Genomic DNA, 24,428 nt, shown 5'->3' on the forward strand with positions numbered 1-24,428 from the left:
AGAAAAAGTAGAGATGCCAGAGTGCCTACTGTACACTTCTCTAGTGGTGTATTATGAGTATTCAAAAGGTAGATAATAAATAATTGTCATTTGAGGTTTGGCACAAAGCTTTAAAGTTTTTGTATTAAAGGGATTTATTAGTGTCCCCATACCCACCATTTACATGCTGCTTTACAGTAGAGATCACTATTCATTATTAAATTACCAAGATGGTGAAATGGAGCCTCATACATGGTCAGTGGAGATTTTAGCATGTAAATCTTAATGTGATAAACTCATCCATTTGTTTTTTTTAGATGCTTTCCAGCAAAGCCACAACACTAAACAATATATAAATAGCACTATAACGGTGACAAACAAACTGTTAGGGCCTACATAAAGCTATTCCAACAGCAGTCCCAACACCTTACCAATGCTACACCTGGCTATCAGTGGAGCCTCCTTTACTTCCTTTTAAAAAAACATAGCTGATATGGCTGACTTGCTTAAACAAATGTGGTTTGTTCTGATAATTGAGATGTACAAACTATGGCATAAGGGGACGAGGAGCGAATAAGAAAGAATCGGTAATTTAGATTAAGACATTAAGCAGTGAGCTAGGACAGACGTAGTCCATTCGGAAAGTATTCAGACCCATTTCCTTTTTCCACATTTTGAACCCCCAGAAAGACCCTTTGCTATGAGACTAGAAATTGAGCTTAGGTGCATCCTGTTTCCATTGATCATCCTTGATGATTTGGAAAGGCACACACCTGTCTATATAAGGTCCCACAGTTGACAGTGTATGTCAGAGCAAAAACCAAGCCATGAGGTCGAAGGAATTGTCTGTAGAGCTCCGAGACAGGATTGTGTCAAGGCACAGATCTGGGGAAGGCTTCCAAAAAAATGTCTGAAGCATTGAAATTCCCCAAGAATACAGTGACCTCCATCACTCTTAAATGGAAGAAGTTTGGAACCACCAAGACTCTTCCTAGAGCTGGCCGCCTTGCCAAACTGAGCAATCGGGGAGAAGGACCTTGGTCAGGGAGGTGACCAAGAACCTGCTCGTCACTCTGACACAGCTCCAGACTTCCTCTGTGACGATGGGAGAACCTTCCAGAAGGACAACCAACTCTGCAGCACTCCACCAATCAGGCCTTTATGGTAGAGTGGCCAGATGGAAGCCACTCCTCAGTAAAAGGCACATGACAGCCCGCTTGGAGTTTGCCAAAAGGCATCTAAAGGACTCTCAGACCATGAGAAACAAGATTCTCTGGTCTGATGAAACCAAGATTGAACTCTTTGGCCTGAATACCAAGTGTTACGTCTGGAGGAAACCTGGCACCATCCCTACGGTGAAGCATGGTGGTGGCAGCATCATGCTTTGGGGAAGTTTTTCAGCAGCAGGGACTCGGAGACTAGTCAGGATCGAGGAAAAGATGAACAGAGCAAAGTACAGAGAGATCCTTGATGAAAACCTGCACCAGAGCTGGGTCGAAGGCTTACCTTCCAACAGGACAATGACCTTAAGTTCACTGCCAAGACAATGCAGGAGTGGCTTCAGGACAAGTCTTTGAATGTCCTTGAGTGGCCCAGCCAGAGCCAGGACTTGAACCCGATCGAACATCTCTGAAGAGACCTGAAAATAGCTGTGCAGCGACGTTCCCCATCCGACCTGACAGAGCTTGAGAGGATCTGCAGAGAAGAATGGAAGAAACTCACCAAATACAGGTGTCAAAGCTTGTAGCGTCGTACCCAAGAAGATTCAAGGCTGTAATCGCTGCAAAAGGTGCTTCAACAAAGTACTGAGTAAAGGGTCTGAATACTTATGTAAATCTGATATTTCAGTGTTTTATTTTTTTTAAATGTTTTGCATAAATGTCTAAATACATGTGTCATTGTGTGTAGATTGATGAGGGGGAAAAACTTTTATCCATTTTAGAATAAGCCTGTAACGTAACAAAATGTGAAAAAGGTCAAGGGGTCTGAACACTTTCCAAAACCTATGATTCTAGGGAGCAAGACCAAGGCTCTTGATACTGTGCTGTCCCATCTTAGAGGTGACAGAGAGAGACCCTTCTTGTGTTTGTGGTCCGTATAATAAGGGAACCAATGTTCTCATGTGAATGTTCTCCTATTCTTCTTCCCCGCCCATGTGGTTGCAGAAAGAACTTCTCCATTTGCGCTACAAAGTACAATCACACTATGTACAAACCCATTAATTCATGATTTTTTTGTGATGGTAGTTCACGTTAGTTGAGAGAGGTGTAATCTTGATTCCCCCTCCAACTAGGCCTACCTATACCATTGTCATCACTATATAAATCAAGACATGCAACCCAACAATAGACCAACAGCCTGACAAAAAGCAATATGACTTGAGTTCAAAGAACAGTATGTTTGGACTGTCGAATTTTGCATTTTCTCCGTTTGGGCGTGTAACTTTGTCCAGGTGACATCTCTTAAAACAGGTTGAGAAAGAAGGACACTCTCCAATGTTATTCATTTATATTAGGTGACTGAGTACTAATACTGCTTGTGTGCACTTTATATACATTATAAACTAAGTATTATTTAAGAGTCTTGGTTACCTTTTATTGTGAAGTTGTAACTATCCATACTACAGTATAACCTGATCGAACATCTGAAGAGACCTGAAAATAGCTGTGCAGCGACGCTCCCCATCCAACCTGACAGAGCTTGAGAGGATCTGCGGAGATGAATGGGAGAAACTCCCCAAATACAGGTGTGCCAAGCTTGTAACGTCATACCCAAGAAGACCTGAGGCTGTAATAGCTGCTAAAGGTGCTTCAACAAAGTACTGAGTAAAGGGTCTGAATAAGAGTATTCAGAATTTTTTTATACATTGGCAGAAATTCCTAAAAAAACGTTTTTTGCTTCATCATTATGGGGTGTTGTATGTAGATTGATGAGGGACTAAGGCTGTAACTTAAGAAAAAGTCAAGGTGTCTGAATACTCTCCGAATGCACAGTATGTATTGCTATATACATAGGCATTATCATCAAGTTCTGAGTTTAAAACTAATCTTAATCTTCCCCCTCAGTCCTTTGGCGATTTATTGTATTAATATAGACACTTGCAGTCTCAGACATTGTTGATTCTCTCTGCCTTTCAGTAAGTCAAGATGAAGACTAGTTCTAAACACTCAATGCAGAGACACTTACAGAAGCCTATACATCTCCCCAGAACAAAACACCCCAGCAGTTCCTCTATAGCAGGTCTTCTCATTCTCTGTAATACAGTGCCTTCAGAAAGTATTCACACCTCTGAAACTTGTCCACATTTTGTGTTACAGCCTGAATTTAAAAATAATTACATTGAGATGTTGTGTCACTGGCCTACACACACAATACCTCATAATGTCAAAGCGGAATTATGTTTTTAGAATATTTTATAAAATTCATAAAAAACAAAAAGCTGGTATGTCTTGAGTCAATAAGTATTCAACTCCTTTGTTGTAGCAAGCCTATATACGTTCAGGAATGAAAATGTGCAAAACAAGTGCATGGACTCTGTGTGGAATTCTTTTTTGAAGTCTTCATCTCTGTACCCCACACACACAATGATCTGTTGAATTGTATTTAACTAGATAAGCTGACTGAGAATACATTCTCATTTACAACAACCAGGGGAGAGGAATGAGCCAATTGCAATTTGGGGATGATTAGCTGGCCATAATAGTATGATGGACACATTTGGAATTTAGCCAGGAAACCAGGGTTAACACCCCTACCGTAGGATCTTTAAAGACCACACCTGTTTTAACATCCCATCTGAAAGACTGCACCCTACACAGCAAAATTGTGCCCAATCACTGTCCTGGGGCATTGGGATATATTTTTACACTAGAGGAAAGAGTGCCTCCTACTGGCTCTCCAACTTCAAGCAGCATCTGGTCCCCCATCCAGGAACTGACCAGAACCAACCCTGCTTAGCTTCAGAAGCAAACCAGCAGTGGGGTGCAGGCTGGTATGCTGCTGGCATCTGTAAGGTCCCTCATTCGAGCAGTGAATTTCAAACACAGATTCAACAAAAAAAGCCCAAGGAGGTTTTCCAATGCCTCACAAAGAAGGGCACCTAATTGTACACCCAGTCACTACAAAGATATAGGCGTCCTTCCTCACTCAGTTGCCGGAGATTTCACCATGAGGCCAATGGTAACTTTAACACAGTTACAGAGTTTAATGGCTGTGATAGGGGAAAACTGAGGATGGATCAACAACATTGTAGGTACTCCACAATACTAACCCAAATGAGAGTTTAAAAAATGAAGCCTATAAAGAATACAAATATTCCAGAAACATGCATCCTGTTCGCAATAAGGCACTAAAGTAAAACTGCAAAAAATGTGGCAATGAAATTAACTTTATGTCCTGAATACCAAGCGCTCTGTTTGGGGCAAATCCAACACAGCACATCATTAAGCACCACTCTTCATATTTTCAAGCATGGTGGGGGCAGCATCATGTTATGAGTATGCTTGTCATCAGCAAGAACTACAGTAGGTCGTTTTTTAGGATAAAAAGAAACAGAATAGAGCGAAGCACAGGCAGAATCCTAAAGGAAAACCTGGTTCAGACTGCTTTCCAACAGACACTGGGAGACAAATTCACCTTTCAGCAGGACAATAATCTAAAACACAAGGCCAAATATAAACTGGAGTTGCTCACCAAGACGACAGTGAGTGTGTCTGAGGGGCCTAGTTACAGTTTGGATTTAAATCAGCTTGAAAATGGATGTCTAGCAGTGATCAATAACCAACTTGTCAGAGTTTGAATATTTAAAAAAAAAGAATAACGTGCAAATATTGTACAATATTGTACTTACCCAGGAAGACTCACAGCTGTAATCACTGCCATAGGTGATTCTAACATGTATTGACTCAGGGGTGTAGATATTTCTGTATTTCATTTTCATTAAATTTGAAACATTTTCTAAAAACATTTTTTTACTTTGTCATTATTGGGTATTGTGTGTAGATTGATGAGGGGAAAAAACGATTTAATACATTTTAGAATAAGGCTGTAGCTTAACAAAATGTGGTATAAGTGAAGGGTTATGAATACATTCTGAAGGTGTAAACTCCATTTTACTAACTTGGTAATCTAACAATGAATAGTGTGACCTCTCAGGTTACTACAAAGCAGCAAACTGAAATACATTTTAACTTTGAAGCTGAGTCAAATCCTACAACACAATATTGAATTTCCTACCTTTTGAATATTCTTGATACATCACATTTTACATTTTAGTAATTTAGCCGACGCTCTTATCCAGAGCGACTTACAGTAGTGAATGCATACATTTCATACATTTTTTTTCTTCTTTTTTTTTGTACTGGGCCCCCGTGGGAATACAAACCCACAACCCTGGCCTTACACACACCAGGTTGGCATTGCAAACACCATGATCTACCAACTGAGCCACAGGGATGACCATAGAAGAAGTGTACTGTAGGCATTCAGTCATCTCTAGTTTTTGTTGTCCCTATTACTGTAGCTAATCTTAAAACAATTTTTAAATAAAATGCTGAATAACAAACCTTTTACACTTTATTAATGATGTTTAGATATTGTATGCACACAACATTGTTGTTTTCAATTGACCTTGGTCTAGAAACAACACTGAAAAGCAGAAATACAAATGTACAAAACACATTCAAGATGGTGTGAACAAAAGATATCTGACATGTTTTTTGCCAGGCTGATTTACAGTATTGGTTTGTGTTACACCATAGTGTATTTTTAATTTTTTTAAAATGTATGTATAAAATAAGCTGTCTGTGAACATCAGCAGTAATCTCCTGTAATCCACTCACCAATACAGTTTTTTCTCATTATCAATGCGAGCAAAAAATATTTGAAAATACTTTTGTGTTGAGAGCAAAATTCAAGAAACTTTTAAGTTTCACAAATATACAATTTCATACACTTGACATTGTCTTACATATTCTTCTTTGAGGCTTATCACAGTTGACATCAAACCAACACTTGAGGTCTTTAGTACCACAATTTCCCATTCTAACACAGTCTTTCTTCACCATTGGGATTTTCTCAATTTTCCTGGCCAGTTATCAGGCTAGGGGAAAAAAGCTGGTAACACATAAATAAACAATTTTGTTTGGGTAACATGAACCCTCATGATTTGCCGAGTCTTTTTGTGTTGTGTCAGTCTTGGAAAACACATCACAATATACTTACACAGCAATATTTAACTGAAAGATCATGATTTATATATAGTGTTGTGATCTAAAGTAAATGAATAACTATTTGAATACAACATATCATGACGTCTAGAGGTCTGTTGTCCACCCAGAAACACGTTTTCTCTTGTTGTGTATCTGTTAGCCCGATGCAGAACTTGAGGTCATGATCAGGCATCCTTTTATGAACTTGCTCATCTGAAAACGTCTTAACCAGAATCATTCATTGGAGATTAACATTAGAGTGCTGCTATGAATTAGGTTAACCCTTTGAGATATATGAGGCCTTAGTGAAAGGTGATTTAGGTGTACTTTAATATAACGTCATTCAATAGTCAGTCATACCTGTACCTGTTCCTGTTGGCTGTCCCCCCCTGTTGGCTGTCCCCCCCATGGAGACACACAAATCCCGACTCTGAGTCCAGGTCTTTCCCGCATGATGCTCCCAGCCTTTAGTACATATTGGACATGTATTCCCTTTGGAGAGAATGGGAAAAGAAATCCTGTTACTATTTTCAGTGATCTGTGCAGTGATAAATGATATGCCTAGATATTTGTAACATTGAAACATACAGTCTAGGCAACATTCCTGCACACTAGAATCTCACCTGTGTCTGTACGACAAATGAGTGGAATTCTCTGCTCAATCAAGTCTTGGCTTCGTTTCAAACTGTTTAGATTGTTTTTATGTTTTGTACCTCAGACTTCAGTTTTTTTAATCTTATTCTTGTTGAATCATATTAAAGTGGGCAGTAATATTTGATATAGGTATATACAGTTGAAGTCGGAAGTTTACACACACTAAGGTTGGAGTCATTAAAACTCGTTTTTCAACCACTCCACACATTTCTTGTTGACAAACTATAGTTTTGGCAAGTCTGGTAGGACATCTACTTTGTGCATGACACAAGTAATTTTTCCAACAATTGTTTACAGACAAATTATTTAACTTATAATTCACTGTATCACAATACCAGTGGGCCAGAAGTTTACATACACTAAATTGACTGTGCCTTTAAACAGCTTGGAAAATTCCAGAAATGATGTTATGGCTTTAGAAGCTTCTGATAGGCTAATTGACATCAATTGGAGGTGTACCTGTGGATATATTTCAAGGCCTACCTTCAAACTCAGTGCCTCTTTGCTTGACATCATGGGAAAATCAAAAGAAATCAGCCAAGACCTCAGAAAAAAATTTATAGACCTCCACAAGTCTGGTTCATCCTTGGGAGCAATTTCCAAACGCCTGAAGGTACCACGTTCATCTGTACAAACAATAATATGCAAGTATAAACACCATGGGATTACGTAGCCACCATACTGCTCAGGAAGGAGACGCGTTCTGTCTCCAAGAGATGAACGTACTTTGGTGCGAAAAGTGCAAATCAATCCCAGAACAACAGCAAAGGACCTTGTGAAGATGCTGGAGGAAACAGGTACAAAAGTATCTATATCCACAGTAAAACGAGTCCAATATCGACATAACCTGAAAGGCCACTCAGCAAGGAAGAAGCCACTGCTCCAAAACCGCCATAAAAAAGCCAGACTATGGTTTGCAACTGCACATGGGGACGAAGATTGTACTTTTTGGAGAAATGTCCTCTGGTCTGATGAAACAAAAATAGAACTGTTTGACCATAATGACCATCATTATGTTTCGAGGAAAATGGGGGATGCTTGCAAGCCAAAGATCACCATCCCAACCGTGAAGCACGGGGGTGGCAGCATCATGTTGTGGGGGTGCTTTGCTGCAGGAGGGACTGTTGCACTTCACAAAATAGATGGCATCATGAGGGAGGAGAATTATGTGGATATATTGAAGAAACATCTCAAGACATCAGTCAGGAAGTTAAAGCTTGGTCGCAAATGGGTCTTCCAAATGGACAATGACCCCAAGCATACTTCCAAAGTTGTGGCAAAATGGCTTAAAGACAACAAAGTTAAGGTATTGGAGTGGCCATCACAAAGCCCTGACCTCAATCCCATAGAAAATGTGTGGGCAGAACTGAAAAAGCGTGTGTGAGCAAGGACGCCTACACACCTGAATCAGTTACACCAGCTCTGTCAGGAGGAATGGGCCAAAATTCACTCAACTTATTGTGGGAAGCTTCTGGAAGGCTACCCGAAACGTTTGACCCAAGTTAAACAATTTAAAGGCAATGCTACCAAATACTAATTGAGTGTATGTAAACTTCTGACCCACTGGGAATGTGATAAAATAAATAAAAGCTGAAATAAATCATTCTCTCTACTATTATTCTGACATTTCCCATTATTTTAAAATAAAGTGGTGATCCTAGCTGACCTAAGACAGGGAATTTTTACTAGTATTAAACGTCAGGAATTGTGAAAAACGAGTTTAAATGTGTTTGGCTAAGGTGTATGTAAACCTCCGACTTCAACTGTATTATACAATACCAGTCAGAAGATTGGACACACGTACTCATTCAAGGGTTTTTCTTTATTTTTTACTATTTTATACATTGCAGAATAATAGTGAAGACATCAAAACCATAAAATAACACATATGGAATCATGTAGTAACCAAAAAAGTGTTATAATATTTTATATTCGATATTCTTCAAAGTAGCCACCCTTTGCCTTGATGACAGCTTTGCACATTCTTGGCATTCTCTCAACCAGCTTCATAAGGTAGTCACCTGAAATGCATTTCAATTAACAGGTGTGCCTTGTTAAAAGTTCATTTGTGGAATTCCTTTCCTTCTTAATGTGTTTTCAGCCAATCAGTTTTGTTGTGACAAGGCAGGTGTGGTATACAGAAGATAGCCCTATTTGTCAAAAGATCAAGTCCATATTATGGCAAGAACAGTTCAAATAAGCAAAGAGAAACGACAGTCCATAATTACTTTAAGACATGAAGGTCAGTCAATGTGTAACATTTCAAGAACTTTGAAAGTTTCTTCAAGTGCAATCACAAAAACCATCAAGCAATATGATGAAACTGGCTCTCATGAGGACCGCCAAAGGAAAGGAAGACCCAGAGTTACCTCTGCTGCAGAAGATAAGTTCATTAGAGTTACCAGCCTCAGAAATTGCAAACCAAATAAATGCTTCACAGAGTTCAAGTAACTGACACATCTCAACATCAACTGTTCAGAGGAGACTGCGTGAATCAGGCCTTCATGGTCGAATTACTGCAAAGAAACCCCTACTAAAGGACACCAATAAGAAGAAGAGACTTGCTTGGGCCAAGAAACACAAGCAATGGACATTAGACCGGTGGAAATCTGTCCTTTTTTGAGTCCAAATTTGAGATTTTTGGTTCCAACTGCCATGTCTTTGTGAGACGCAGAGTAGGTGATCGGATGATCTCTGCATGTGTAGTTCACACCGTGAGGCATGGAGGAGGTGTGATGGTGTGGGGGTGCTTTGTTGGTGACACTGCCTGTGATTTATTTAGAATTCAAGGCACACTTAACCAGCATGGCTACCATAGCATTCTGCAGCGATACACAAGCCCATCTGGTTTGCGCTTAGTGGGACTATCATTTGTTTTTCAACAGGACAATGACCCAACACACCTCCAGGCTGTGTAAGGGCTATTTAACCAAGAAGGAGAGTGATGGAGTGCTGCATCAGATGACCTCAATCCAATTGAGATGGTTTGGGATGAGTTGGACCGCAGAGTAAAGGAAAAGCAGCCATCAAGTGCACAGCCTATGGGGTAACTCCTTCCAGACTGTTGGAAAAGCATTCCAGGTGAAGCTGGTTGAGAGAATTCCAAGAGTGTGCAAAGCTGTCATCAAGGCAAAGGGTGGCTACTTTGAAGAATCTAAAATATATATATATATATATATTTTTTTTTTTACACTTTTTTGATTATTTCATAGTTTTGGTGTCTTCACTATTATTCTACAATGTAGACAATAGTAAAAATAAAGAAAAACCCATGAATGAGTAGTTGTATCCGAACTTTTGACTGGTACTGTATATACCTCACATGCAACTCATAATAAGAATTTATGTGTGAGTTATTATTTGGTTTTACATTATTCAGTATATTGGACTTGTACAGCACCAACACATAGGTTTTTGATACTGCCCCATCTCAGAGGTGACATACTGTATAATTGGGGGACCAATGTTCTTTTGTGAATGTTCTCATATTTTTCTCCTCGCACATATGGTTAAGATGTTTGATGTCTGCAGAGATAACTTCCTCATTTGTGCTGACCTCTGTGCTGCTCTATCTGTTGTTGTTCATGTTAGTAAAGTGTGAACATCTTCATTTCCCTGTTTTCCAACTAATGATTAAATATATAATAAATTAATTATCACCAAGTGTCATCACTTTGTAAATCGTTGCCACGGTCATTTTCCTGCTGACCGTACGGCCGTTGGCGTGGGCTATGGCTATGGCCGTCTGGGAGAGAGGAGGAGCTGTTTATGGCTCTTCAGCGGTGTCCGGTGCGCCCTAACCTGGGGTCCACTAGAGCAGAGGGGCGGCCCCCTGGATAAGCGAACACTGGGATCCGGCACAATTACGCACATCACCGCACCACTCACCCTCACCATGGGACCCATGCACCAGGAAAGCCTTCCCTTCTTCATTACCACCGCACCCGTACACAAGGTAATCCTCTGCCTCCCGTGGCTCCAACATCACAACCCCACCATCTTATGGTCGAGCAGGAAAATCATCGCCTGGGGACCAGGATGTCATCGCCTGGGAACCCTGTGGTTCCACGCCGGTTGAGTGCCTACCAGACCATCAATTGGTCCTTCTGCATCGTTGACCCCAAGCATGACTTCTGCCACACTCAGAACAACGGGAAACTAGGAACTGGAAAATCTCAGACTTCAGTGAGTTCAAGAGAACTGGGAACTCGGAAAAAAACTAGCTCCGACTGGGAAAATAAGTTTTAAACGGTCATCCAACTCAGAATTGCAAGTCGGGAACTCGGCCTTTTTCTTGGGCTCCGATCTGAAGATCACTGACGTCATGATTCAACCTTGTTTTTTTCAGAGTTCACAGTTGCCTTGAAAGCACCATAAATACAGAGAATGGCAGACTTTGATGACAAAGTTTGATGACAAAATTTGACCAAGAAGGACCGCCGCCCAACGTTCTTGTTCATGTGAGCATACTGTAGCTGTCACATCCGCGCCCACTACGTCCTCTGGTGTTCATCTGGTGTCTTCCTAACCTTCAGTTCTCCCCCTGTATACACTCTCTCTCTCTCTCTCTCTCCCTTGGTGTGATTGTGTGGTTGGAGACAGGTGTGCTGGAGTCAGACCAGCTGAAAATCATCCCATAAATCAAGACCTCTACATATACTCATCCCTGCCAAATCCTAATCTCTGCTCAGTCAGTTATCATTCTAGCCTTTTGTCAAGATCATGTTGTGCTGCTTTGCTCGGTTTCCTGCCTTACACCATTTTTGTCCTCTCCTTGCAGTTACCGCTCTGTCTCTGGCTCCTGTTCCACATCTCACCACCAACCACCTTTCTCTGGATATCACTCACCACCATTACCTTGGATTCCCCTCGGGACCTGATCCCCTGTTCTACTCAGCCAACTCCAACCTCACTCTACACTCCTCGTTTTTGTTACACATCTCAGCTCCTCCTCTCTCTGCACTCCCCATTTCTTTGATCAATAAACCTTTTTGTGCATTCATCCCGTCTTCCTCTTCTGAGTCTGCTCTTGGGTCCCCCCCCCCCCTTCGCTCATCGTAACAGTAGCACAACAAGGTGAGTCCAAAAATGTACTGTATGCTGCTGCATAAATGACGTAATATGCCAGGGAGATATGTAAATTGTACTTAAGAAAGTAATTTTAACTGTATGTTGTTAGCTGTTAGTAGCCCACGTGCCTCATCCTAATAATTTGGTCCATAACTTAGCCTAATATTCTGACTTGGTGATGCACATGTAGTCTATAGACTGTCTTAGAAAGGAGAATACTGTAAGAACGGCCCATGTTCTGAATTCTGTCGCTGTACATTTAAAAAATGCTGAACAAATAGTTCCATTGCATTTGGAAAGTATTCAGACCCCTTGACCTTTTTCCACATTTGTTACCTTACAGCCTTTTTCTAAAATGGAGCAAATAGTTTTTTTCATCATTCTGCACACAATACCCCATAATGACAAAGCAAAAAACAGGTTTTTAGTATTCTTTTCAACTTCATGAAGAAACTGAAATCTGACATTTGCATAAGTAAACAGACCCTTAACTCAGTACTTTGAAGTACCTTTGGCATCGATTACAGCCTCGAGTCTTCGGTACGACGCTACACGCTTGGCACACCTGTATTTGAGGAGTTTCTCCAATTCTTCTCTGCAGATCCTCAAGCTCTGTCAGGTTGGATGGGGAGCAATGCTGCACAGCTATTTTAAAGTCTATCTGGAGATGTTTGATTGGGTTCAAGTCCAGGCTCTGGCTGGGCCACTCAACAACATTCAGATTTGTCCCGAAGCCACTCCTGTGTTGTCTTGGCTGTGTGTTTGGGGTTGTTGTCCTGTTGAACCTTCGCCCACAGTCTGAGGTCCTGAGGGCTCTGGAGCAGGTTTTCATCAAGGATCTCTCTGTACTTTGTTCCGTTCATCTTTTCCTCAATCCTGACTGGTCTCCCAGTCCCTGCCCCTGAAAAACATCCCCACAGCATGATGCTGCCACCACCATGCTTCACCGTAGGGATGGTGCCAGGTTTCCTCCAGATGTGACGCTTGGCATTCAGGCCAAAGAGTTCAATCTTGGTTTCATCAGACCAGAGAATCTTGTTTCTCATGGTCTGAGTCCTTTAGGTGTCTTTTGGGAAACTCCAAGCGGGCTGTCATGTGCCTTTTACTGAGGAGTGGCTTCCATCTGGCCACTCTACCATAAAGGCCTGATTGGTGGAGTGCTGCAGAGTTGGTTGACCTTCTGGAAGGTTCTCCCATCTCCACAGAGGAACTCTGGAGCTGTGTCAGAGTGATCATCAAGTTCTTGGTCACCTCCCTGACCAAGGCTCTTCTCTCCTGATTGCTCAGTTTGGCCGGGCGGCCAGCTCTAGCAAGAGTCTTGGTGGTTCCAAACTTCTTCCATTTAAGAGTGATGGAGGCCACTGTCTTCCTGGGGAACTTCAATGCTGCAGACATTTTTTCGGAACCCTTCCCCAGATCTGTGCATCGTCATAATCTTGTCTCGGAGCTCTACGGACAATTCCTTCGACCTCATGGCTTGGTTTTTGCTCTGATATACACTGTCAACTGTGGGACCTTATATAGACAGGTGTGTGCCTTTATAAATCATGTCCAATCAATTGAATTTACCATATGTTGATTCCAATCAAGTTGTAAAAACATCTCAAGGATGATCAATGGAAACAGGATGCACCTAAGCTCATTTTTCAAGTCTCATGGCAAAGTGTCTTTCTGGGTTTTTTCAAAATTTCGAAAACCAGTTTTCGCTTTGTAATTATGGGGTATTGTGTGTAGACCGATATAATAAAACAATTGAATCCATTTTAGAATACGACTGTAACGAAAGAAAATATGGAAAAAGGAAATGGATCTGAATACTTTCCTGAACGGACTTCGTCTGTCCTAGCTTGCTCATTAATGTCTTAATCTAAATTACTGATTGTTTCTTATTCGCTCCTCGTCCCCTTATGCCATAGTTTGTACATCTCAATTATCAGTAGAAACCACATTTGTTTAAGCAAGTCAGCCATGTCAGCTTTGTTTTTTTAAAAGGCAGTAAATGAGGCTGAATGAACTGTTTCACTGCCAGACAAGACTCCGCTGATAGCCAGGTGTAGCAGTGATAAGGTGTTGGGACAGCTTTATGTAGGCACTAACAGTTTATTTGCCACCGTTATAGTGCAAGTTGTGTTGTGTACTGGCTTTGCTGGCATGCATCAACAAAAGTTATTTACCTGCTAAAATCGCCACTGACCATGTATGAGGCTCCATTTCACCATCTTGGTAATCTAATAATGAATAGTAATCTCTACTGGAAAGCAGCATGTAAATGGTGGGTATGGGGACACTAATATCCCTTTAATACACCAACTTTAATGATTTGTGTCAAACCTCAAATGACAATTATTTATTATCTACCTTTTGAATACTCATAATACACCACTAGAGAAGTGTACAGTAGGCATTCTGGCATCTACTTTTACTAGCCCCTGAACTACTGTAGGTAAGACAAGTCTTTATACTAAATACACTGCTGAAAAAAACAAATTTTACTTTTGACACTTTATTCATTCAATGGTTTCCTGATGTTCGGATAAACACTTTTTTTCTCAAATAACTAGCCTAGAGACAACACTGATAAGCAGAAATATACATGTACAAAACACACTGAGGATTATATACAGGTGTAGGATTTTATTTTATCACTCTTGTTTCTGAGAAGATTTCTGCACCCCAAATTGCAGATATGTTACATGATTTACATACATTTTATTGAAAACCCACACTAACATGGTTAATTAACAGTATTGCACTTTTCATGTAGCCTAAATTTGGCCAGGTAACAGCTTAACCACCAATCAACCAAAATTTGATTTAAGGACTAAAGTTCAAATCCTGTTGCTGTAACAATACTGGGACAATTAAGATCCAACACCTGTCGCCTACTGAGAAGTGAAGAGGCGTGAACTGAATATATCTGACATGTTTTTCATTAGACTCAGTTGGAGATTTGGTTTGTTTTACACCATAGCATAAAAAATGTATGTACAAATAAAGATGTGAATATCAGCAGTAATCTACTGTAAACCAGTCACATTACAGTTTCTCCTTCTTTTTATCAATGCCAGAAAAAATACTTGTTGTTCAGAGACATATTTAAGGAACTTTTGAGTTTCTTAAAGATACTGTTTCACAAGGGGGATTTTGTCTCACATATTCTTCTTTGAGTCCTATTACAGTTGAAATCCAACCAACTCCTGCCGTCTTTAATACCACCCGGTTCCCCCATTCTAACACAGTCTTCACCGTCGGGATATTCTCCATGATTTCCTTTCCAGTTATCAGGCTCACGGTTACCAAGCCAGAAGCTATGGATTGAAGGATGATAATACATAAGAGGTATGATCATAATACGTTTTCATCTAGGGTGACTGTATTATGATATTGATTTAAACATGCATTCAAACCTTGTGCTTAGAGATGAATTGTCCACCCATAACCACTCATTCTCGTTTATACTGTCCGTCAGCCCAATCCAGAACTTGTCCTCAGGCTCCGTAGTTATTTTTGTACCAGTTTTCTGATCCAAGAATTTCTTCACCAGAAACATTGTTTGGAGAATTATGTCAAGATTTGTCATTTGTATGTTAGTAGAGGAAAGGAAAAATGTGCATCAAAACAACAGAGAATCAATAATAGTCATACCTGCTCCTCTAGGCTCCTTATGATGACAAGGTGTCCCCCCCTGGTGATACACTCATCCCGACTCTGAGCCCAGGTCAGTTCATCAGGGGAGAAGTAATAGCACTTCCCCTCATAATACTCCCAGTCTTTAGCACAGTTCATAGGTTTAGGACAGTCTTTATTCCCTGTGGAGAGAACAGATATAACCATTGTCAGTGCCCCGTACACTACACTGATCTCTATGCCTACCTACAGTCAAATGCCTTTTGTTTTTATGTTACTGATGGTGTACAATCCATGTGGATATGAGACATACTGTAGGATTATCTCACAACTATTCAAGTATGCTATATTGTTGCATCAATGAATAAGGAGGGCCTAAAACAAAAATAGACTGCCTCTGAAGTTGACAACTTGATTTGAAGTGGTTGAGTTTAACTCAGGATTGCTATCTGAAACAGGTTTTTATCTTTGGTCATAATACAACCTACTACATCTATGAGTAAACACATTCCCTCATAGTATAATCTCACCTGCGTTTGTAGGGCAAGAGGGTGCAGTTTTCTGCTTTCTCAGTTCTTCCATTTGTTGCCGAACTGTTGTGAATAAAGATAATTATGCTTTTTCACAGGTTGAAGTTTATTGCCATGAATCCTGCCCTGAAGGCAGAACTGAGCGATTTCCGCTAGTTGGGCCACACAAAGATTATGAAAACAAAATGAGCTGTTTGGTCTTCATTTAAGGTTTGGGCTAGCAGTGTGTTTAAGGTTAGGGTTAGGTTTAGAATCAGATTTTATGACTTTGTGGCTGTGCCAGCTGGTGACCATGCTGCAGAGCTGCCTCCAGGGCAAGATTCATGACAATAAATGCCAACCTGCATCATTTTCCCAGCGTGACATAGGAATCCATACTTTTTGGAATTATCCAACACTGAGTGTTTTAGCAATAACAAAACCTGCAATTCTTTCTAATATTATTTTATAAGGATGAAAATGTCACTGGATTCAATGGAAACGCTGTATTAGTGGTAGACAATACAATTTAATTGGAGGGTCATATCTGTGTCAACACTCACCTGCACGTTCCTTCTCCTGAAGATCTTTGATTTTGACTTGCAGTTCTTGAAGCTCTCTGTTTTTGATCATTAAATCTAGTTGCCAAAAGATAACAACTCTGACTCATGTTCCCTACATCCAGCTACATATAAACAACAGTTATATTAGAAAACCGATATGATCATTTTCTTTAATCTTTTTCCAAACCTGTAAGATTTCGAGTGTAAGCCGCTTGCAGAATTTGGAGCTCTGTGTTTTCGGTTGGCAGGTTGCTGATATCTGATTGCAAAAATACACACATTTTAAATTGTAGGAATCTGACCCCAACATTCTTCTGCATAATAATGTAATATTAGTTGATTGTGAAAAGTATTACAAATAGCTATTCATTTTATTCACCAACATTTTTATACGGGATCTTGTATCAGTTACGTTGTTAAAGAAATTAGACAATGACCTGGCATGAAACGTTTATCCATTTGAAGAAGTACTGTGGGGATTTTCCAGCTCTTGTGCTAAAAATGTGCCTAGATATTTCTGTATATTCATAGCTCTGGACAAGAGCCTCTATGAATCTGTCTCCGATATAGTCTGCTTTAGACTAGCCACCTCCACTATCTAGGTCACTTACACAGGAACACAAGTCCAATGACTGTCCCCATCAGAAGAAAACAGAGAGTCACCAGGACCACTTTGACAGGGTCATATCCACCTGGTTTGACCTTTGACCCCTCCTGAGAATCAGGGTCACCAGCTGAGGAGACAGAGAGAATGAATTAAACTGACCTATAAGACTCGCTACTTCATTTTATTGTATGTTAGACATGAAATCATCAAACATGAAGAAAAGGTACGCTGTGGGTGTTTTTCAAAATGCATACTACCGTACTTAGTGCACGCAAATTGGAGCAAGGGAGGGTCAGAGTATGATTCCAAATGGAGCATGGAGGGCACTTCTCAAATGCGTACTCCGTTTGTACATACTTTGAAGCATGCATCGATGCAAGCTTCAACAGAAAGTATGCAACGAAGTATGAGGCAACCACGTAAAAAAATGACGTAACATTTCTTAATCTATGGTGGCCATTATTTTAACTGAAGCAAGAAAAAAAAAAAATTCGGCTAAATCATTGAGTCGACAAACAATCCGTAGTGGGCAGAGAGGCGGTCGGGGTGTTGGGCGAAGGCCACGGTGGGGAAGATGGCGGAAAAGGAAATAAGGAAGAAAGTGCAGCATATTATGAATAAACATGGAGTGGGGGATTACACAGGCCTTCTGAAAGATCTGGTGAAGGAGAAGAAGGACAGATAAAAAGGAGAGACATGGAAGATTTTTAGTGAACATTTAATGGAGGATCACACAGAACTTTTGGAAGAGCTTGAGGAGGAAATGGGACAGGAGGAGAGTGAGGATCAATTAAATGTGGCGAAAGGTGCAGTGATGACTGCTGCGTAGAAGTTGAGTGTAGAGGGAAGTAGTGAGGTGAAGAAGGTGGGCGTCAAGTGCAGAAACAGGGATACGTTCTCAAGTAGTTCAGAGATGGAACTTGAGAGTGAGGTACCTGCGGCGAAGATTGTGGAGTTCGGGCTTTGTCCCAAGGCTGATAAGGATGATTTTGGCCCAGTGGGGGTGAGATTTGCAGAGAGAATTGATTTATTTTATTTAACTAGGTAGAGTCAGTTAAGAACTCATTCTATTTACCATGACATCTTACACCGGCCAAACTCTAACCAGGATGACACTGGGCCAATTGTGCGCCACCCTATGGGACTCCCGATCACAGCCGGTTGTGATACAGCCCAGAATCAAACCAGGGTCTGTAGTGACACCGCTAGCACTGTGATGCAGTGCCTTAGACCTCTGCTCCACTCGGGAGCCCGAAGGGAATGGATCCTTGTTGTTTGGTTGATACATATGTGGTGTCAGGTTGGGTGGAGGAGAGGTTGAGTTGGCGAAAGTAACTTGGAATGGACTCGATGATTTATTATGTTTCCTCCCCCCAGAGGGAGAGGGCACTCCGGATTACGAGATCAGGGACAAGAATTGTGCCGTGCTTTGTTCTCCGGAGCAAGGCGCTGTTGAAAGGAGTGATGACGAGAGTGGCATTAAGTGTTGAGGAGGAGCAGTTGAAATGGAAGATTCCTAGTGTCTGTGACACCCACCACTTGAGACGTAGATACGGTGGGCAAACGGAGAAGACATCATCTGTCATGCTGAGTTTTGATGCAGAGTCGTTACCAAATAAGGTCAAGGTAGGAAGTGTCAGTTATCACGTGAGAGTTTGTTACAAAAATATTACTGTGTTTTAGCTGTCATATTTATGGGCATATTGCAGCAGTGTGTAGGAGGGACATGCCCAGATGTGAGAAGTGTCCGGTGAGAGAAAGGCTGATTGAGGTTGCCAGGGTTAGAATAGAACAGAAAGTGTTGTATGCCTAAGCAGTGAGGAGAGTGGTGAGAAAGATGGGTACAGGGTGAGGGCATTCCTGTGAGTAGGCGGAGATCAAGAGTGATGGGAAGAATAGGTGCTTCAGTACGGTGGGCTTTTTAGCATGGTTGTTAATTGTACCGCAGAAATGAATTGAAAGTCACAGAAAATAGTTGTGGCAGCAGCAGAGAAGTACCTGGGATTGCTCACCTGCTCTTTCTATGACATAGCGTTCACCTGGTCAGTCTATGATCCAGTATTGCTGTCACTTGTTAAATCCACCAATCAGTGTAGATGAAGGGGAGGAGACAGGTTAAAGAAGGATTTTTAAGCCTTGACGTTTGTGACATGGATTGTGGATGTGTGCCATTCAGAGGGTGAATCGGCAAGACAAAATATTGAAGTGCCTTTGAACGGGGTATGGTAGTAGGTGCCAGGCGCACCGGGTTAAGTGTGTCAAGAACTGCAACACTGCTGGGTTTTTCAAGCTCAACAGTTTCTTGTGTGTATCAAGTATGGCCCACCACCCAAAATACATCAAGCCAACTTGACACTAGAATTGGAGTCAACATGGGCCAGCATCCCTGTGGACGTTTTGACACCTTGTAGAGTCCATGTACCAACAAATTGAGGCAGTTCTGATGGCAAAAGTGGGTGCACCTCAATATTATGAAGGTGTTCCTCATGTTTTGTACACTCAGTGTATGACACGTAGGAACAAGGAACATGGTTTTTGACAAAAGTTAAAATAGAATCTGTTCTGCATCTTGTAAACCTTTTTTCCACCCATATGTAGGAAACTTCCTCATTGTTTTGCCTAGCTTGCACTTTGCACTGACTTCATCTGACCCACACAATCCCACGCATATTCACCCACGCACGCACCTACCCACACACACACATACCATTAGTGTTGGTAGATGGCTGGTTGTGTCCGGCGTTGGGAATTGAGATTTCAGAGTACGTGGCGTCATTCGCTGTGGATGCTGTTGCTGGAATGCAACCATGAAAGTGTGAGCACAAGACAAAACTCCTCTCATCACATTGGCTGTTCCTGAACCAGCATTTTAACACTCAGCTTATTCGTTTCTGTTTTTAGCGCCTTGGTCCTGTTTTCACAAGAATGCGGTAAAATGTTGTACAAACTCAAAACAGATCATGAAAAAGGCTGTCGTTTCAAAACGTTAAGCACATTTTCAATTGACTAAGTACAACACACAAATCACACAGTAACCTTTTCACCAAACCTGATCACTGTTTCATCTAGAAATACCTTTCATATAAAGTCATTGCCTTTTCACAATGCAATGCTCACAATACTTTTCATATGATTCTCTTTTCATTTGTTTAAATACATTTGACCATCACTTAATCCAACTGCGCTTAATGGCTGACCACTTAAACCTATGAATTTTAAACTGGTTTGTCCACTATCAATGGATTTTGAGAACTACAGAAATAAAGTGTGTTTGTAAAGTATAAACATCTAAATGACATGTATGATGCATAATAACCATACATAATGACTACTAGTTATTGCTAATTGATTTCAACATGGAGCAGGAAAGACAGCAAGGGAGAGGTGGAAATCAAAGAGCTTGTGGACAAGGGGCCTGTTAGAGAGGTGGGCATGGGCCCCATCAAAGAGGTGGACATCAGAGAGAGGGAGGTAGACGGCAGGGAACTGTTGTGTCTAATGAAATCAGGGTCATCCTCGTTGAACATGTGATAAACAGAGGCCTTACCATGGCAGAGGCTGACAGATTAGTTCACCCCAATCTGAAAAGATCAACTGTCAATTTGATCCTCAGAAAATGTCATCAAGAAAACCGGTAAGTCTTTAGGATATGCACTATACTTTACCTTTACATTTACAGTAAATTACATATTGTAATGCATGTAAATTCACAAAAACATGACATACGGCTGTCCGAAATAAAGCAGGCCATTGGGGAGAACGATGACCCCTTTGCCAATGTGACATTCATCAGCCTTCCAACAATGGCCCACCTTTTGAGGCACCAGGTATCTATGAAACACATGTACCTGGTGCCTTTTGAGAGAAACAACGACTGGGTGAAACAACTGCAGTCTGAGTATGTTCAGGTACAGCACTATATACTGTATTACTATTACATGCTACACCACAATATCATATAATAACTATACTGTACAAAGAACTAACCAAAATATATTTTAGAGGGTGATGCTGCTGTGAACCATCACAAATATATATTTGTTGATGAAGTGGGCTTCAACCTGGCCAAATCTCATTGCCATGGGCGGAAACTCATCGTCCAACGGGCAACCGTCCATGTGCCTGGACAATGTGGGGGAAACATCTCAATGTACGCAGCTATTTCTGAGGATGGTGTGGTAGGATGTAGGGCATTACTTAGATCCTACAACACTGCACATCTCACTGTGTTTCTCAATGAAATTGAGCAGGCCTGTCAAGCTTAAGGGGTAACCTGTCACTGAGTGTGACAATGTCAGGTTCCCCCCTGCAGAGGTGGTTCAGGCATGGTTTTGGGCCCATCCCCAATTCATGGCCCTATACTCTTCTTTGCTCAAGCCTATTGAGGAATCTTTTTCAGCATGGAGGTGGACGCTGTAAGATCGCCATCCCTATGAGCGTGCCGCCCTACTTCTGGCCATGAATGAGGCATTCGACGACATCAATGCAGACCAATGTCAAGCTTGGATTAGCCATGTCAAAAGGTTTTTCCTGCGGTGCATGAATAATGAGGACATTCACTGTGATGTGGATGAGAATTTATGGCCAAATGCTCAAGACAGGCTTCATGCAAACGATTGGGTGCTAAACCTTATGTTTTATTTTCATTCATTTAATTACTTAGTTTCATTTACATTTGCAACTATATCTGGGAAAAACATGTTTTTTTTTTGCATGAATAATTGTAGAGGATATCTTCATTGATCACACCTTTGATTACACATTGGATAGATATTATGGAAATTATAGCATTTCTGTCAATTTTGTTGGGTCATTTAAGTGTATTGCCTAGCGTGAAAACTGTAATTTACAGTACTGCAGCATTTTACTTTCAGCACTTCTAAGGGCGATTTGAAACACGTGTCTTGCTTTGTTTTCTATTGGATTAACTGGTAGTTAAAATAACTAAATAGAAAATATATTATTATTTTATGGTGATTAAACCAATGTTCTCATTACATTTCACAATAAACATATATTTTGAATCAATGGCTGTGTGGTGAGAGATGTTTACAATCCAAATTAATGCACAATGACAGGTTTTGAGTGAAAGACTGACTGAGTTACAAATGTGACCAGTTTAGAGTGTTGGAATCGGCTAAACTTTGAACATTGAGATATTAAATAAATGATAGAGACAAAGCCTTGAATAGAAAGAGTGTAGCAAGCCAGAAGGCTTTGGAATGTGTTTGATGGAGGAGAAGAGAACGACGTGTTGATATAGGGAAGATAGATGAATAGCTGGGGATTAGGTGAAGGAGGGGTTGAGGTCAGGAGGTGAGGGCTGAGGTCAGTTCCCCTTAAGGGAGTAATCAGGGTTAGTATCTGGTTACCTTCTTTCTCTTGGGCATAAACTAAGTATTGGAGAGAGGGAGTGTCTTAAGTAGGATGTATATAACTGTGATGTGAGAAGTTTTGCTGTCTGATTACAGCTGTACAGAACCTTTGGGAAGAATTAAACTTGGTTAAAGCTTCTCTAGTGTCTGTGGGTTATTTACTCTGAAAAATAAGAACCTAACAACAGTTGTGTACTAAGAGTTGTGAAAATGTACCAGATACTTGTGAAAATTTGACCAAAGCGACAAAGTAAAACTGTAATGTAAAATAATCAGCACAGATCACTGATAATGCATGAAGCGTACATGAAGTATTGCATGCAAACCAGCTAACAAATATGTTTCCTGCAAACCCTTTGAATTGTAGTCTCTAAAATCTCTTTGTGATGCAAGTCATTTTTGTCCTAGCGAACATGTTTAGAACTCGGGTATCAATATGTGTTGTCAAATAAAGTCAATGTAGTATAAATATAATTTTAAAGGGGCCATCTGGGGATTTTTTGGTAAACTGCTGAGGGATGGGGCTGGAGGAATGTAACCACTCAAGTTCATAGATGGAGCTATGGGAGCAAGGATGGACCACCCATGACCATGAGATACAAATGATAGTTTTAACCATGATTTGAAGCCATACAGTGTTTGTTTACAATTACATTGTATATAAACAATGGTGTAAAACAAGCTTACATTTGTTCTGATGGGGTAATACAGTTGAACTAAGCTGATGAGGCGTTTATAAGTAATACTCTTCAAGAATCAACAGCTATATAGCATTCATTTAAAAAACGGATCCGAGATAGAGATAGAGATATATATATATCTCTCTCTATATAGGCAGATAAAGCTTCCTCTTTGTTGAACATTCTGCACATCCTGAGCATACAGCATGATTATAAAAATAGATTTTAGTGACAGATTTTAGTTTAGTGCTTACCACCATCTTTTCCTTCAGTCCTTTGTTGCTTTTTGAACTTCACATCAGCGTAGACTATTCCTTCAGACATACTGATCTAAACACTTATACCAGACACTTATTACATCAACCCAAATAGACACTTATTTTATATGATGGGGACAGAGGGAGGAACTATGTGTTGAAAGAAAAAAACAGCAGTTGCACAATGACATGACTTCTCTTTTCTCTTTGCAGCATTAATTTGACTAACCATCTAAATTCAGTTATTAATACAAGTACTAATTAATAAGTGGTAGGCATATTGATATTGTAAAGACCTTAACCCAACACGTAGCGACCTTGTATTCCACACTGGAAATCACCAAGCTGCTGAAAGGCGTTATTGTTGTAAACCTACCATAACAGCAAGAGGTACACACACACACACACACACACACACACAGAGCTGATAGAGCTTTCCTGCCTGACACTGAATTGGCTCTAGAACTTCTCATCTATTGTTATATCTCTGGTAGACAATCACACTCCCTTTAAACACCTTAGTGTTCAAAATAGAACAAATCCTTGGTTCCCTATAGAACTTTCAGATCTCATTATGATGAGAAATTAGGCCTGGGATAAGGCTTGAAAAACTGACTCTGTCACGTCCTGACCATAGTAAGTTGCTATTTTCTATGGTAGAGTAGGTCAGGGCGTGACAGGGTTTTTTTCTAGTTGAGTTTTTCTATGTTATGTTCTAGTTTTGTATTTCTATGTGGGGTTGTTCTAGTTTTTGTATTTCTATGTTGGACTTTGTTTGAGATGATCTCCAATTAGAGGCAGCTGGTCATCGTTGTCTCTAATTGGAGGTCATATTTAAGTGGGTGTTTGTCCCACCTGGGTTTGTGGGAGATTCATTTTGAGTGGTGTATGTTTCACC

The 24,428-nt window shown here is 40.6% G+C and overlaps 1 protein-coding gene across 5 annotated transcripts; it reads right to left on the minus strand.

Moving 5' to 3' along the window:
* Nucleotides 1-14,531: 14,531 nt before the first annotated feature.
* LOC106588466 (asialoglycoprotein receptor 1) lies at nucleotides 14,532-23,825 on the minus strand. Of its 5 annotated transcripts, none has more exons than XM_045709694.1 (10): nucleotides 23,528-23,825; nucleotides 19,926-20,012; nucleotides 19,231-19,239; nucleotides 17,223-17,345; nucleotides 16,799-16,870; nucleotides 16,612-16,686; nucleotides 16,070-16,132; nucleotides 15,558-15,721; nucleotides 15,320-15,447; nucleotides 14,532-15,220 (listed from the first exon to the last, which is right to left on the minus strand). In XM_045709694.1, the coding sequence occupies exons 1-10, from the start codon at nucleotides 23,595-23,597 to the stop codon at nucleotides 15,043-15,045; spliced, it is 969 nt and encodes a 322-aa protein (XP_045565650.1). In that variant the 5' UTR covers nucleotides 23,598-23,825; the 3' UTR covers nucleotides 14,532-15,042. The 5 variants fall into 5 exon arrangements, with proteins under 5 accessions (XP_045565650.1, XP_045565651.1, XP_014033007.2 ...); XM_045709695.1 differs by having other exon boundaries at nucleotides 19,926-20,006; nucleotides 23,528-23,646; XM_014177532.2 differs by lacking the exon at nucleotides 19,231-19,239.
* Nucleotides 23,826-24,428: the final 603 nt, after the last annotated feature.

The sequence above is a fragment of the Salmo salar genome, chromosome ssa27 (assembly GCF_905237065.1).
Source record: "Salmo salar chromosome ssa27, Ssal_v3.1, whole genome shotgun sequence".
NCBI classification, from domain to species: domain Eukaryota; kingdom Metazoa; phylum Chordata; class Actinopteri; order Salmoniformes; family Salmonidae; genus Salmo; species Salmo salar.